Source organism: Rhinolophus hipposideros, assembly GCF_964194185.1.
Source record: "Rhinolophus hipposideros genome assembly, chromosome: 14".
In the NCBI taxonomy this organism is placed as follows: Eukaryota; Metazoa; Chordata; class Mammalia; order Chiroptera; family Rhinolophidae; genus Rhinolophus; species Rhinolophus hipposideros.
The window spans coordinates 46256199-46273483 of NC_138060.1; the positions used below are offsets into that span (position 1 = coordinate 46256199).

General features: G+C 33.6%; 1 protein-coding gene across 18 annotated transcripts in view; it reads right to left on the reverse strand.

Annotated features, from left to right (window-relative positions):
- SLC4A7 (solute carrier family 4 member 7) overlaps window positions 1-17285 on the reverse strand; it is a 104235-nt gene that overhangs the window by 19698 nt on the left and 67252 nt on the right. For all 18 annotated transcript variants that reach the window (XM_081071850.1, XM_081071859.1, XM_081071855.1 and 15 more), the window contains 7 exons: window positions 14345-14451; window positions 11873-12047; window positions 8090-8223; window positions 6585-6830; window positions 4494-4599; window positions 2154-2315; window positions 1672-1785 (listed from right to left, as the gene is read on the reverse strand). In XM_081071850.1, coding sequence (XP_080927976.1) covers window positions 1672-1785; window positions 2154-2315; window positions 4494-4599; window positions 6585-6830; window positions 8090-8223; window positions 11873-12047; window positions 14345-14451 — 1044 coding nt within the window. The remainder of the gene's footprint in view (window positions 1-1671; window positions 1786-2153; window positions 2316-4493; window positions 4600-6584; window positions 6831-8089; window positions 8224-11872; window positions 12048-14344; window positions 14452-17285) is intronic.

Genomic DNA, 17285 nt, shown 5'->3' on the forward strand with positions numbered 1-17285 from the left:
TCTTGACAGAGTCCGTACTAAGAATCAAGCCACAGGACACTATTTTTCCAAAGTATTTAATGACACAAATCTAACAGATGCTAACACATTTCAATGCTGTAACATAAAATATGTTTTGTAGCAAAAACTTTTTAAAAGATTGCAAAAGATTTTAGTATTCTTGGAAGATATCGGATATACTACAATCTAAATATATTTTCATTACCTAGACTTCGTATTAAGCCTTTTTTTGATTCATGAAAACATTTGTCCATACAAAAGGGAAATGTAATATTTTCTAATTCAAGTATTCCAGTTTTCCCACACTGATACATTTTAAACTAATTCATATTCAATACTGCACATGAATAATATTTTATCTACACAATGCATACATTCCTTTTTTTATTTTAAGGAGGGCACAGCTCACAGTGGCTCATGTGGGGATGGAACCAGCAACCTTGGTGTTATTAGCACTACACTCTAACCAACCGGGCTCACCAGCCACCCCAATGCATACATTCTCAAGTGCTCCTTAATTTGTTTCCCCAAATGCATTTATAAATGCCCCTGGAAATCAGTCTGCTACCTGAAAGCTAGATCAATAAATGAGTAACAAGGATATATTTAGGAACCAGAAGAAGAAAATGGGGCCAGGACTATAAGAAATTACATCAATACTTTCAACCAATGTTAATTTTTAGTTTCATTTATTTGTTAAGATTTGGTAAAAATAGACTTTTATATAGTTATCTCTTAATGACCTAAAATCTTTAGTGGCTCAATGTCTATGCTTTTACACAAAGTTCTCTCCAAACTTTTTTATTACATACTCTTAGAAACAAAAATATTAAATTTTTTTATTATTTTAAAAATAATGTTATTTTTTTATCCCAGTGAAAGATAAAACAGACAAAAATTATCTTCATTATATTCTTTATTTCTAATCCCCTTTAAACCTTCTGCTTCTAAAAGAAGTCATCTAATCTGCTAAATGTAAATATAAGCATTGACACAAATACTCGACTAAGAAAATTCCCGAAGCTATTCAAAAGCTACCACCTCCAACATGGAAGGGGAAATAATTATTAGGTACATATGTATACTGTATACAAAAAAACTATAGTTTGCTAATGAAAACAAAGGGTTCCTGGATGATCAGATTAAGTATCATTTTTTTCTGCTGGAAGAATACATTTGATTCTCTCCTGATTCTGCTGGAGAATGTTACATGGAGCTTTCCAATTACTGTCAGATACACTATCCTTCTAGAAATTTAACTAGGATGTCCTTGCTACTCTCATAAATTCAAGTTTGAGTTACACCTTTTTAAAGGAATAAAAAATGTTTCTTTTGTCTGGGAAGTACATCATGAACTCCAACATGAGGGTAAGGTCAGATTTTTTAAATGTCTCCCAACTCTTTACCATGGATGTTTTCATTCCTTCTCCCTGATGGACTAGTTTTGATACCTTCTTGCTTATTGCCTAAACAGGTTCACGTGTCACTTTGCATCTTGTCATTTTTCATATGTGTGAAAAATGTGTGTGTGTATAAAATTTATCCTTTCAAAGCATCAGCTCTTCAGAGAGACTATGTATATTTTTAAAATATATACCTAGGAGGTAGAATCTCCCTTTAAAGTAGTTTGGAATGCTCAAGTAACAAATATTCAAGTGCTTTAATCCTTACCTCAAATTTTTCAGGAACATGAAGTTTAGGAGATGGAACTCCTACAAGGTAGTCAATTGCAACCATTATTAGTATTGTGAGAAATACAGCAAAGTCACTGATTGTCGATCGCACCTATGTTAAAGGGATTACGTTAATATAAACACAGAAATATTATGTCTTACCTACATAATCTTTCACAGATTAAGGTATGCCACTAGAAAGTGTGAATGAGGATTTTACTTATATCAGTGAAATACATTATAGCTAGTATCTTATCCAAAAGATAAGGAACACATTTCACAACTGACCTACCATCTCTCATGGTACCATTATTTTCCTACTGCTAGCTGAGGCATGTAATATACATTTTTCAATATGAATAATTTCTTTATAACTATTTAACCTCAAATAATATATTACTGCTTTGAAATAAACCAAGGAAATAAATGAAAACTAAAAACATGACTATTACCAGAACTCTAAAATTACACCCCAATTACCTTGGTAGGAAAATAGCGCTTGGTCTTAAATTGCTTGAAGAATGAAGACAGAAAAAATGTTGTGAAAAATAAGATAACACACCAAAACAGCACATCTGGAATATAAGGTCCATGAAGACCACAAGCTGTTCCTACAAATTCACCATGAAAGGTTTTACATTCCTGGAAAAAAATAGAAATAGGAAGGACTGAGGTGGATTCTCAGATATTCAATAAATTACTGATAAACTTCACTAACTCTGAAATCCTACTGATTGTAAGACACCCACTGTTTTATGTTTCATTTGGAAAGAAAAAAACACTGTCAGGTCAACTTTAACACATCATCAGTTGTTAAGACTCATCCTGAGTTCAGAGATGTTATGGTTCTGGAAAAGTATGCGCACCTTACATCAGTGAACTGAAATATACTATTTTGCAAGTTACATGCTCCTTTCTTTCAACTCCATATTCCCTTTAGTGAAAGGTTTACAGTGAATATGAATTCCCCAAAGTTTGCCTAGTTCACAGTTTACTGGTCCACAATTTGATTATATTTCCTTTACTTCTGAACACGTTGCTTAAAACAAAAGCAACTGAGAGAAAATTACTATTATACCTTTTCACGATGCTAAATAAGAACTGACTGCAGTACTAATTTCCAATCAGTAATAAAAACTGTCACCGGCTTTTCTGACCTGACTCGAGACTGTGAGATTAAAGCATGGGACTATGAACAGTAACGGACCATTAAAATAATATTTCCATTCATAAAAATGAATAATATAATCAATGACAGCATAATATAATATAATGACAGCATAATATAATAGCATTATAGAAATCTATTGACTTGATTTTCCTTTTAGGGGAAAAAGGAACTGAAAGGCAACAGGAGATGAACAAAGGCATGTGCTACTAAAGTCCTTTATCCTTTACTTATAATGAGACTCATTTTACACAACTACAACTCAGGTTTACCAAAAATAGTCAAAGGTTCCATTACTCTCGATTTGTATTTGCTGAAATTAGAAAACCTTAAATTTACATGGATCATGAAAATAAAAGTTACAATTACCAAAAAACAACAACAACAAAAAAAAAACCTAACATGGCCCTTTGGGATATCAAGAAAACACACTGAAAAGCCCTGTATCTACAATATTGAGACATCCTATTTGTCACAAAATAAGTTTTTTTTTAACAAATCACTTTCATTTAAGCACCTCTAAATTTTACCTCTTTCATAACAAAAATGACTTTTTAAATATGATACAGCAATGCATTAATCTAAGTTGATTACTGACCTATGCCTTATATCAAGCACTGCTCAACAGAATTTTCTGTGATGCAAATGTTATGTATCTACACTTTTCAAGACAGCAACCAGTAGTCACATGAGGTGACTGAGCACTTGATATGTGGCTAGTACAACTGAGAAACTAAACTATTAATTCCTTTTGCTTAATTTTAATTTACATAAAAATAAATTAAAAATACATTTAAATAGATACAAATGACTAATGAGTACTATATTGGACAGCACAGACTTAAATTATCAATGGGATAAAATTTCAGATGACATCTGCCCAATTACATAGATAACAGCTATCACCTTTAGGGAGAAAAAAAATGACTTACAATTGCTTACATGTAAAAATTAAACATGTAAAAAGCACCAGGGAAGCTCAGGGGATCTTGGTTTTAATTGATACTACTAGTATCATTTTATGTTTTTATTCCTAAATCCCAACCTGGGAAGTGTCCAAAATGGATATTTTAGGGCCAGGGCTAGGATAACATTTCCCAAGAGAATACACACAGTAGGTGCTTATTCCATGTTTTGTCCTTTTTCCTTTAATGCTTAAGTCAGACTGGTCTCTTCAAGTTAAACAAGGTTCAGTTTGGCATTCAGGATACTGACAGAGCACTGACAGTCTTCTAAATGAGTTGTTCAGGAAGCAGATAAACCAATAAACAGAAGGTAGGACAAGTGGAGACCGGCTGTTGTAACTGTCAAGTCTAGTACGTGCAACCATAGTCCTCTAGTAAACACTTTCTTTGAATTTATCAGTCCAAGTTGCATGAGAAACAAGAAGTATGTTCACCCTTTTTTAATAATTACATCTTAGAAGTCAAATATATCCAATCTTTTTCTCCCTTACCAGTTTCATTCTTTTCAGCCTGTACTGTTTAGTGCATGATACATAAAAAATGTGGTAACTCCTATTTGGTCAACATAACACTATATCCTGAAAACATACTATAACCATGAATCAAAAAGAAAATGTAGGTGAACGCATAAAAAGCTTAAGCACTAGATTAGTATTTGCAAAATCCTTTATTTCATAATATACTCACAGAAACAGTGAGATTCCCCCAGGAAATATCGTGTGCTGTTATATTATTTTTCTTCCACGTGTTCAGAGTTTCATTGCTAGGGTTAGGAGGTTCAATACATACACATCTGAGAAAGATAAAATAGGGCAAAATTTTAAGGATCCTGTATTTTATGTTTACATTTGATTAACTCGATCACACAATACAGTAGTTTTTAACTGTTTTTCATGTTGCAAAACATGGAAAGTGAAAACATATCAGAAAAAATGGAATGAAGTAAGGTTTGGCTTATAAATAAAATGTAACAATATAAATGCCAGTTAAATGGTTTACTTAATAAAACTCGTTAGATATATCCCTCTGGGGGATACTAATTTCTTTTAAAATCTAAGATACCACCACGTTTAGCAAGGTCACTCTCCACTGAATCCTGTGTACTTGATCTCCATAGGAGCTGCTGCTACCTCCCCACTCACACACACCATGCAGATTCCCGATAAAAGTTATACTACTAGTATAACTTGCTAGTAATTCTTTGTACTCTTATAAGCCCTATCTACTCATCCTTTATTTATCTTAAGATTCATTCTTGAAGAAATAAATAACAATACAGTTTTTCATCAGGACAAGACTAGGAAAATCATTAGGAGATTGGAGAGTTTAGTTCATATCCAGAACTCACTCACTTGCCTAAAAAAGCTAGAAACACACACACACACACACACAGAAATCTTTACACACAGAGAAATCTTTAAATGTGGATTTTAAAAATGAAAACAAACAGGAATATTCCAAATTAGATTATGAGCTATTTGAGAAGAGGCAAGAGGCAGAACTTTGGATTCAATCTAGGCTCTAGTATTTACTAGCTGACCCAAGGCAAGTTTCACCTCCATGGGCCTCAGTGTCTTCATACATATGGATAACTCACATTATGATATGAATTATGCAACACTCCTAACACAGTGCTTGCAAGTGCTCACAGAAAGTTAGTTGAACAAATGGTGTTTACAGGTAATTACTCGGTTAATCAGAAGGAAACACTGTTCTAACTCGCTAGCACAAGTATAAAAGCCATGCTTCATAAAGGTCAAAGGAGCAGTAAAGGAAGACAAAAAATAACATTAAAACAATTGACTAGCTTAAGAGCAAGAAGACAGCAAAAAAAGATTTGGCATCAAAGTGTCACTAATATTTTCTAATAGATCAATGTCTTAAGGAAATTTTCATACCCTCCCAACTCTGTCCATCAAAGTTGAGAGTGTGCAAAGAAGGCAAGAGAAGGAGGAAGAAGGAGAGGCATAGAGGGAAAGAAAAGAGTACAGGGATTTCGGTCTTAGGTGGGAAGAAGGAGGAAGTTGTATAGTTCTTGTTTTTCGTTAACCACATTTCTCCATGTATGTCAATCAAATGCAGAACCACAATTTTTACACCAAGCATGACTGTTAAAAAAACAAATACAGACACCTACCTAGATATGTCTAATTTTAATAACCTGTTAAGACTTTTTATTGAATATATTTTCCAAACTTTTTTGACTGTTATAATTACTTTTCAAATCCTATTTTGTTCTAGAGTTTTAAAATATTTTCATTTCATGCTTATCACAAAGAAAATACTCCACTAAATAGCATATGAGAATGTACTCAAGTTATACTTGAAAACAAGTTCCAATAATAATCATCAGGCTTCAAAAATGTTAAAGAAAATGCAAAACATGAGGAACATGTAAGAATAAAAAATATTATATCCTGCATCCAGGATTTGGTTAAAGAATACAAAACCCAACAAATGGCCTGGTTCAAATATATGGTGGTTAGTTACCACACAATTGAATTGAAACTAGCCTACCCAATTCAAACAGAAAACCAAAATATACACACTTAAATACGTTATTTCAGTGAATAAAAATGGTTGAATTTGTTCAACGGTATTTATGTCCGTTGAATGCTTTGGTAAAATCTCATCTGTAACAAACAAGTCAAGCTCCATGTAGCCAGTGGGGTCCTTATAGCTAAATATACAGTGAGTATCACATCACACAAAAAATCCATTCTCCTGGGCTCAGACGTCTGTGCAAAAATAAATTTTAGGGGAAACAGAAACACTTACGAGTAGCTGGTCAGTTCATCTAAATTGTTGTGCATATTAAATGCGTATATTTCTCCTAAATGAAAGAGCTTCTCCAAAGCCTCATAGATGAATATGATGCAAATGAGAGCTGCAAAAGCCTCCTCTGTAAATCGAGTAATATAACACACAAGGCTGCTGGCATCTGTTGCAACCAAAACAATGCACAAGAAAGAAGTCCACAGACCAATACTGGTTCTTAAAGACATGTAAGAAAGTTGATAATCTCTGTTTAGAAAGAAAAATGTGAACATGATCAACATATGCATATGCAATACTATTTGTACTTAAAATTTTCATAACAAGCAACAAGAACAGTGTAACAACATAATACTCCAAAAAAGAGAGTATATTACAGAATAATTGACTGAAGAAAGTTCTATGTATTTTTCTGCTTCAACTGAAGACTAGCTTCTTGTTAACAGTTAATGATTATGTTACTTATATAAATGATCTGCAGTTAAAATCTACGAGGCAATAAATAGTTCAAAAACAAAGACCTCACTTCAGAAATCAGGTCTGAGGAGTAAATAACAGATAAGCAGTCTACAGAAGAACTGAACATGACTCTCAGAAGACCCAGGTGTTCCAGTGTTGTTAAGGTAATCATACTACTGCCCCAAGGTCACTGCCATCACCACCACCATCTCCTCTACAGCCAGTATCACCACAGAAAGTAACTTCTGTGGTGACTTTTTATTTCAATTCAAGTGACTTTTTAATTCAATTTCAAATAAGAAATTACTACCACAGAGTCAAAAACACATCAGGTCATTGCATTCTCTACTAGTCTATGTAGCATATGTAGCATGCCAGATCAGAATCAGAATCAGCTTGTTCACCAAAGAATCAGAGTAACAGGAGTTAGAGAAATCAAATATTTAATAGCATCAAGTTGTTTCAGGCTAAACTATTCAATTGCATTTATCTCACAAAAGGAACAGTACTGGCCAGATCAAATTCCCAGTCCGCCGGCTACAGAACCCGCAGAACCCCGTGCTGAGGGCCACACTGGGAACAACCCTGCTGGTGGAAACCTTACGCCAGACTGTGGAAATTCCCCCGTTAAACAAGACCAATAGGTAAAGTTGGCTTGATCCTTTAAGACCCTCCCCTTTCTAAACTTCCTTTGTTAAGACCAATATGCCATCTAACAAACAATTCACATGAATACCTTCTTACCGGGTGGAAATTTGCTAGCTCAAAGGATTTGTATTGCCCCTCAAGGAATTTGCTTACCAGTACTAAAATCCATTGATTTTATTCTCTAGGTAATTGGGGTAGAGCTAATGATAGGGGCCAGAGTAACACAAAAATATTTAAAAAAAAAAAAAAAAAAATATATATATATATATATATATATATTAATCAGATCTTCTTTTTCAGCTATTAAATATATAATGTACTTTTACCTAAAGTTAATAAACAATGATATATAATTACATACATATGGAAACACATGTGACAAGTATGTAACTATTACGTACCTGCAGAATTTAAATAAAATTTTTTCAAACACTAAAACTGGACCTGTACTCCCCAATATTGTTAAAGGTTGCCCAGCAAACAACGAATAGGCAATCCCAGTTAGTGATGCTCCAAAAAGAGATTCTATTGCACTCTGTTTAAGGGAAAAAGAAATGAATAAAAGCAATACATCATAAACATATTTCTAACCTATTATAATACATGTAATAGACATCTGAAAAATAAAAATACTAATCAAGTAGTTAAAATGTAAAACAACCACAACTTTGAGTCTCACATTTACATTTTAAATATAGAAAATTACAAATACATTTTAAATACATAAGGAAAATTGCTGTGTTTTTGCATATTAAAAGTAAACTTTTACAGTCAACCACAATTCAAACCTCAATACAGTGAAAGGCAAGGAAGAGGGAGTAAATGGAAGATAGGCATAGAGGCTTCAATTCTATCTATAGATGTTTTATTTCTTTAGCCTGTGATGAGTACAAAGATGTCTATATTATGTTGAATATTTTCATACATCTGAAATAGTTCACTTAAAAAATAGGAAACATTAAACACTCAATGTTGTGTGTTAGAAAAACTCTTTCGAACAGGTACGTAAGAAATTAGCAAGTGATCCTATTGCTTTCAAATTGATTTCTAAAGAGCAATTTTCCACACATTTTAAAGACATTAACATGATAGGTTTAACCAATAGATTTCAAAAATGAAATGCTGAATATAAATAAAATGGAAGGAAAATCTCTTAAAAAACTCACAGCAACCATAAAGGAAGAAGTATCATATTATAAACATGATTCAAGTTTGGTAACAAGGATAAAAATGGGAAAATGAAAAGACCCAGCAATTGTAAATTAAAGCTAGTAAGCCAATTTTATATCACCACCACCATTATATTCTCACTCTAGGTTACTGGATAGTAAGGTACAGGCTAGACCAATAGACAGAGAGGAGCGATCAGCAAGGAAAGGAAAGAACAGTCTACCACTCACACATAGAAGGCCAACTGGAGTGCTCTATCAGGAAAGGAAAAACCCTTCATGGGCTCAGGCCGGGAGAAGACGCTTGTGACAGCCTCCAGGAAAGGGGACGCAGCAGAGAGGCAGGCCAAGAGCAGGGCTTGAGAACCAGGTTGTCCTACTAGGTGTTAAGCCATGGACATACCTATAACTTTTGGAGCCCAGCCTTTCTCATTTTTAAATGGGGCTGATGATGGCCAGGAGAATGAAGCAGTGTCTGTGACACCACCTAGCAAGGCTGGAATCTGACATACAGAACGCACTCAATCAAATGGTAGCAAATCTCATCTATCAGCAATAGCAGCATCTTCCACAACCAAAATCACAAAATAACAGTATGCAATAAAAGTTGTGTTCAACTATTAGTAAAAAAATTGGATCAAACCCGCATACAAACTTGAAGTCTGGCAAAATGCAGAAGTGTTCATATTAACAATATATTCGTTAATTGTATGAGAGCAATTTGTCTTCCGGTCTGTAGACAAAGTTTGTCCTAAAAGACACTGCTAAGCCATTACAAAATCCTTTTTTCAGACAGAATATGAATATTTAAGAATGAATTTAGGCAGAGCTCAAGCAAAAGGAAAAAATGTCTAAATGGTATCTAAAGATAGAAAGCAAAATATTGAGAAGAAAAGCAGAGATGAAATAGATAATAGATGCTAACAAGGGGCAGATGGAAACAAAATTACGTTTCCCTCTCCAACGTTCTATGGAAAAAGCAGAAACAGCCACATGACGACCTTCCTTTCACCATCCCTCAAACTCTTATTGCCACAGTTACTAGGTCCTTTACCCAGACCTATTTTTTTTTCTAATTTTGAAAGTGTTTCTATGTTCCTTCTGAAACTGAACTATGTCTTTCCCTAAAGAGATGACAGCCCCACTACCTGCCTTTCCTACCCCACATTCAGGAGTTTCCTTTTCACCCATCACAAGCACTCCTCTTATCTTCCCCATATACTTCTCCACCCACAGCAGGGCACTGACCACTCCCTGCCAGTCTTTCCTCCTTCTCAAAACGTATTTTGGTTTTTGCAATATTACATCATCCTGATTCTTCTTTCAGAGCTCTGACTGTGCCTGTGTGTAATTTGCTGGGCTATTCTCCCCTTCATTCTCATCCCTCCTCCATTTCATAAATGTAACTTCCCATTTTCTTCTCCCTCTCTCACTATAAATGATCTCCTTTGTTAACCTCATCTATTCTGGTTCAACCCCCACTTGTATGTGAACCATTCCCAACCTATTCGTTTCTTCCTTACCACTATAAACTCTGGAACTCCACCTCCTAATGCCTCCTTTTCTACTTGAAGTTCCAGTAAAGCATCTGAAAATAAACACATCATTTCCGTATCATTGTCCTCCATAATACTCTTGAGTTCTCTATTTCTATTACTTCAGCTCTTCCCTTTATCTCACTCCTGTGGTACAGCACCCCATGACATCGTAACTACGTATATACCATCTTATCTTTTTTTTCTTAGGTTAGGATTCCTGAGGACAGAAGACACATGCTCGTGTTACACTTGTCGATACGCCTCCAGTGCCTAAAGTAGTATCACATGCACATGGTATTAAATAGCAGGATGAGATGCAGGCAGGGAGTAATAATTCAAAAGCAAAGCACCATTTCCATGAAGGTAACAGCTAAGACACATTTCCACGAGGACCAGCAGAGTCACATGTACGACCAGAGTTATATGTACGACAGCACATAAAGCAACGTACAAAAAATATGTACCTTTGATACAGTGATTACAGAATAAGGAAAAAGAATCTAATCAATCAGAAATAAGTTGAGTTGAAAGGAAATTTCAAGTGTCAGGTTTATCTCATGTTCAGCTCATGAAATATTTTAATTAAATAATTATCACTACTTAACTTTGGCTATTGTTTAATGTTTTATCTGTTAAAAAATAAATTTCTCCCAAGAGTAAATGTAATTAAATAAAATACAGATAAGAATTACAAATCATCTCATTTAAATCCATTATAATATATATAAACAAACAAGAAAAAGTCCCAGATTTTACAAAGCACTATTTGGTTATACCTCCCATAGCACCTAGTACAATATTACCAAGAAAAAGCATAACTTTCATTTTAGTCATCTTGAATTACGGATGCAGTTTTCCGTTATACTTGCCAATGACAGCTTTAACTACTTCCACTTTAATTTAATAACAAAATTAAAGTAAGCACCACTTCAAAAATCCATCATTGTCCACAATTACGTTCTCGTCTTCCAAATAGTGTAGTCCAGGCCTACCCTCCAGGGCTGATGGGTTAATATTAATCACATGGCTCTAACTAATCCTATGATGCCTTACAGGATATGAAGTAGCCCCGGTGATAAATTCCCCCACCCTTGACCCACACAGAATAAGTTCATTTCGTCTCCCCCAACCGGACCCCTCTCCCCCACAGAGACAATACAAGCCTTTTACTCAAATTTATAAAACCATTCATCCAGCAAGCCGGGATAAACTTTTGTTTTTCTTTTTTTCTTTCTTCTTCTTCTTTCTTTTTTTTTTTCTTTTTTTTTTTTTTTACCTCAACTGTGCATCTTCTCCTGTTCATATGGCTTCCCCATGTTTTCCATAGCAATTACCTCTGGGGGAAGTCTGCTTTGGGACTGGTTAATCATGCTGTGGGTAGACTCTTCAAATAAAAGTATGAATAGTGAGACAAATGCACACAGACACTTGCCTCTGAAGAGCTAAGAGCCTGGCCGCTACCAATCTTTGTACTCACTATTCTGCCTTCTGTAGCTTCTCCAAGCAGCCCTCCAAAAGTGATTACAGGAGACATACAGGCACAGTATAGGAAAAGAATCGAGGCCAGGCACTGCAGACTTAATGCATCCTTGAAGTCACTCAAGAAAAAAGGTGCTTTCCTTTTGATGTCAAGTATCAAACCACCAAAAAGCCTAAATAGGTGAGATGAAACTCGTCAAACTGTACACTAGAGGATTCTAGCTATTTCAAACTAAAACTATGGGCTACATAAAACTGCTGGTGTCTAGTGTTTTGTAAACAAAAATTAATATCCTATTTAAATCATGGTATAAATTATAGAAGAGACACTCATTTAATCTAATCCACTGGTAAAGGAAAGGCAGATCTCATTCAGTTAAAAGAGACATAAACATCTGTATTTTATGGACTATATACTGAAAACACTGCAGACAAATGATTTTATATGAGTAAATGTAATTTCAGACACAATGTAATTTAAGACAATGCTTGCACCTGGCAATATTTCTATTCTTTATTTCAAAAACGAACAACTTCTACAATTTTTCCAACTACATTTCCAGAGATCATTACCACAGTGCAAGGAAATGTACACTAAAAATAAATAATACCTAACAACCCATTCATAAAAATGTACATAAGCAATTCTACTTATTAGCTACATGACAAATCTTAAAGACAAGTGTCAGAAATACCAGGAAGGCAATTATAACATAAATCATGAGCCCCCAAATACAGTTTAGTATGAATAGAGTATGTTGTACTTAGATGCACTCAGTAGTGAATTAAATAACTTTAACTATTTTTAAAATTAGTACTTCAATCACATAAATATTTCTGGTCCAGGAAAAAAGCCTAAAAACTACTTAGTGTATGTAATTTACTGTATATATAAGCAAACTAGTGTGCATATTAATAAAAGAGGTTTTAATTAGAAAATTTAAAACTATCTTTGCACATCAAAGCTGTATCATTTCAGTGTTGTTGTTTTTTTCAATCCGACTTTTGGGTATCTAACTTGAAAGCCTTCCAATAAAATTAAGCTCTGTGAGGGGCAGACTTTTTCTTGTTCACTGCCATCATCTCCAGTGTTTCGAATACTACCTGAGACAAAGTTGGTACTCAACAAATAATGGTGACAAATCAATAATTCAAAAACGTTTTGTTGACTCAAAAACATATAATCATTAAAATCCCTACTATAGAAAACACACCAAAAAGTTTATCTTATGCTTTCAAATACTTTGGCTGTTTTTAAAGCTTTATCATTCTAACTTTTTTTAGGTTAATACTGAAATAGATCCTAAACGCACATTGACAAGTAGAAGTTATCCTGTAAGTAATCTGACAGCAGGGGGAATCAACTTGCAATAAAAGAGGTGCCAATGATGATAGAGAAAATGAAACTACATCATCAAATCAGTAATTGATTATTTAACAGTTTACATATGAGGCTCTTGGGATCGTAAGATCAACGGTGACTTTGGTACTTATCAGTGACTGGCCCAATTTCAGTTTGAAGTTTGAGAAAATAATAATAACAATAGCTAATAGCAGACCAGCACCTTGTACACAGGTACAGTGTCTTATTCTCTCTTATATTCACAGAGATTAATATATCGGTCAATAAATTAACTGTGAGTTTAAGCTTCTCTAAAATTTACATTCAGTATGCCAATTGTTATTTTACTTCTACATAGTGTTCTTTAGGTGTGTCATTAATATCTCTAATAGAGTGGTTTTTTTAAACAAACATTTAAAATTGAAGATTTTTGCTTCCACAGAGACAACCAGTGGACAAAACAGTATCAGTATCCACAAGATTTTCTACAATATAAAGATACCATAACATTTCTCTAGTGCTACAAAAATATTTTAAGACAATGTTTGTACCTCGCAATATTTATATTCTTTATTTCAAAAATGAACAACTTCAATAATTTTTCTAACTAGGTTTCCGGAGATCATTACCATGGTTTAATTATATTGATCTAATTTTACATTATCTTATGATACAATGCTCTTTTAAGAGTTTTAAGTCTATGCACACACAAAAAACCTTGGTTATAATTCCTCTCTATTCCCATAATTCTCCAACTTCACATGGAGAATTGTAATCGGACTCCACACTTTCTTCAAGAACCTTCTTGTAAATTAATGTAAATTAACCTACTATATAACTGTGCAATACTCTTAACGTGTGGTGCCTAACATTTTCATTTTAAATTAAAGCTTGACATGCAGAACCCAAGTATATACTAGTAAAATTACTTTGAGATGCATATTAATTTTCCTTAGTATCATATCCCTATATACCACAAAGTACATCTTTTTAAATACAAAAAATATATATATACTGTATAAGATTAGGTTCCAAATATTTGCCAAGAAAGAGACTGTTTATGCCTTTTTCATCAAATCAAGTCCTAGTCTCAAACAGACACCCACACTGTATCAGATGTGTACCCACCGTCCAGTCCTCTGGAGCTCAGGCCCAGCATGATGAGCAGCTTCTTTAGAAATCTCACCCGAGCTGGGGGCGGACCCATTGGGAAATACAGGAATCTTTCTCTTTTCCTGCATTTCATGAGAAAAAACAAAATGAAAACCTCTCAGAATTCTGTTTTAAGAAAGCTGAGATGGCATCTTCAATTAGAGGGAACACGAGCTCTCACGCTGGTTATATATTTAATTATTGCTCCTAGAAAAAAATGCTTCCTAAAGTAAATGTCAACTTTACATACACTGTACTTTAGAACAGAATCTAATGCTCATCTCTATAAATAAATTTAAACATTTTAAATTTATGATTGGCTTTTTCCATTTTATAGTCTAATACCAAATATACCATAAAACACATGCATACACACCATTTCAAATTACTCTTCAACATAGGAACATAAATATCCAATAAAGCATCTTACCAACCAGAATTTTAAAAATATTGCTCATGTTAACTACCGAAAAATGTACTTTACATTAAGAAAAAAATGTGATTTTTCTTTTCCCTTAAAATATAAGTAGCTTAAGAGTTGTTTGTTAAACACATTTTAATAAAAATCAATTTCCCATTATATTTTATTATAAATTCAAGAGCATTATTCTCATGATAAAGAATTCTGTCCCCCTCACTTGAACAGAAAGAAGTGAGCTTTTAATTTGTTACTTCCAGAAGTCAGAGGTTGCTGGGCCGGAGAGGAGAGGAGAGGGAGGGGAGGAGAGGGGAAGAGAAAGGAAAGGAGGGGAGAAGAGAGGAGAGGAGAGGAGAGGAGAGGAGAGGAGAGGAGAGGAGAGGAGAGGAGGGGAGCAGGGAGAAAAAGATGACAATGGGGGATTGTTCATCCCAGAAAGTCCCCTGTGTCAAAGGCTCTGGATGAACTATAAACATACACTACCTGGTTTATAAGTTCAATATTTATACAGTAGAAAGACTTATCTACAATCATAAGATTACCATTTAAATATATCAAAATTAAATTGCGTCTTAGCTCATTGCAGAAAGAGAAAATAAAAATTACAGAATTCCTAGAAAATCACAATCTATGGGATGCAACAAAAGCATCATTCAAGGAAATTAAGCACTTATGTTAAAAAAAAAAAAAGACAGAATAAAAATGAATGAATTAAGCATCTAACACACGAACTGTGAAAACCAACAACAGTAACAAAAAATCTTTCCTGAAGGAAAGTGAAAGGAATGAAATAAAACAGCTAAGTTAAGAAATTGAGTTAGAAAACCAAATAGTTTGTAAAAGGGAGAACTAAATAAATTTTAAAAGCTGTTATATTTGAAAAATATGATAGGCCATTAGCTAATACATAGCAAAAGCTATGCCAAAGAGGAACTTCACAAACCACAACTGAAGGAAATTTTGTATGTATATATATATATATATATATATATATATGTATACATATACATATATATATATACACACATATATGTGTGTGTGTGTGTATATATACATATATATATATCATATAAAGAGAGACTATACTGTACATGCCTATGCAAATAAAATTTAAAACCTTGGTGAAATGGGTAACATACTAGGAAAAAATAATTTCCCAAAACTGACACCAGAAAAGAGGGAAATAGTAATTTTCTAGGAAAATATAACTTACCAAAACTGACCCCCAGAAAACATAAGAAGCAATTTCCACAGAAGAAATAAGCAAGTTGTAAAAGCCTACCATCCAACAAAAGATTCAAGCTCAGAATTCTTTAAAAAAGAATTCTTCCAACTTTTAGAACCAAATTATTCCAAGCCATTTAAAGTTTTAAGATCACAGAAAAAGGAAAACTTAACATTTCTTTTTATGAAACAAATGTAACAATGATACCAAAACATGAAGACTGCACAAAAATCTATAGACCAATCAACTTACAGAGATGGAAACAACTTAAATAAACTACTAGACATAGATTACCAGCACTTCAAAGCACAAGTTGGGTTTATTCCGACAATGCAAGAGTGTTTTCATATTAAAGAATCTATTAATATGTTTTATTCTAATTGATAAATAAAACTCATATGATCACAAAAACGCCCTTTGATAAAACTCTATGTCCATTTACATTAAAAATTTCATAGAAATAGAAATTAGGGTACTTTCCTAACATGATAAAATGTGTATTTTGGTTCCAATGTCAGAACCAAGAGATTTAACAAGAGAAACACTAGTCACTTGACTACAGTTAGAAACAGATAAGAAATGCCCATTTAAAGTCAACTACTACTTAACACTATTAGAGATTTTAGTCAATACAATTAGACAACGGAATACAGAGGTATACAAATTTAAAAAGGAAGGATAAAATTATCTCTTACTGCAGATATGACTGAAAATCTATTATATGCAATAAAAGAATTAAGAAAGATAGTAGGATAAAAAAGAAATATACAGTAACAAAAGGCCTTCATACATATAAAAGTAACAAACAGAGGACGTAATGGAAGAAAGACTTCATTCACAACAGCAACAATAAAGACAAAATACTTATGAATACACACACTCACCAAGAAGCATGGAAAGTGTACATAAGGAGAACTTTGTATAACATTCCTTAAGGACACAAAAACTGAGTTGAAATAGGAAAACAACTGGGGAAATGCATACCATCTTCTTGAATAGATTCAATGTTATAAAATGTCAAGTTTCCCTCAGTTCACTTAGAAATTTAACTGCCGTTACAAATTTTTTTTAATCAGGTTTTATTTCTGTAAATAGAAAGCTGATTTTAAAGCTTACATAGAAAAATAAATATGCAAGGATGGCCAAGGAAATTCAGAAAAACAGTAAGAGAGGGGTCACGAATGAATCTAGACCTACTGGATATTAAGATATGCCAGAAAGCCTCAAAAATTAAAGTATAGAATTGGTCCACGAATAGATACACCAATGGAAAA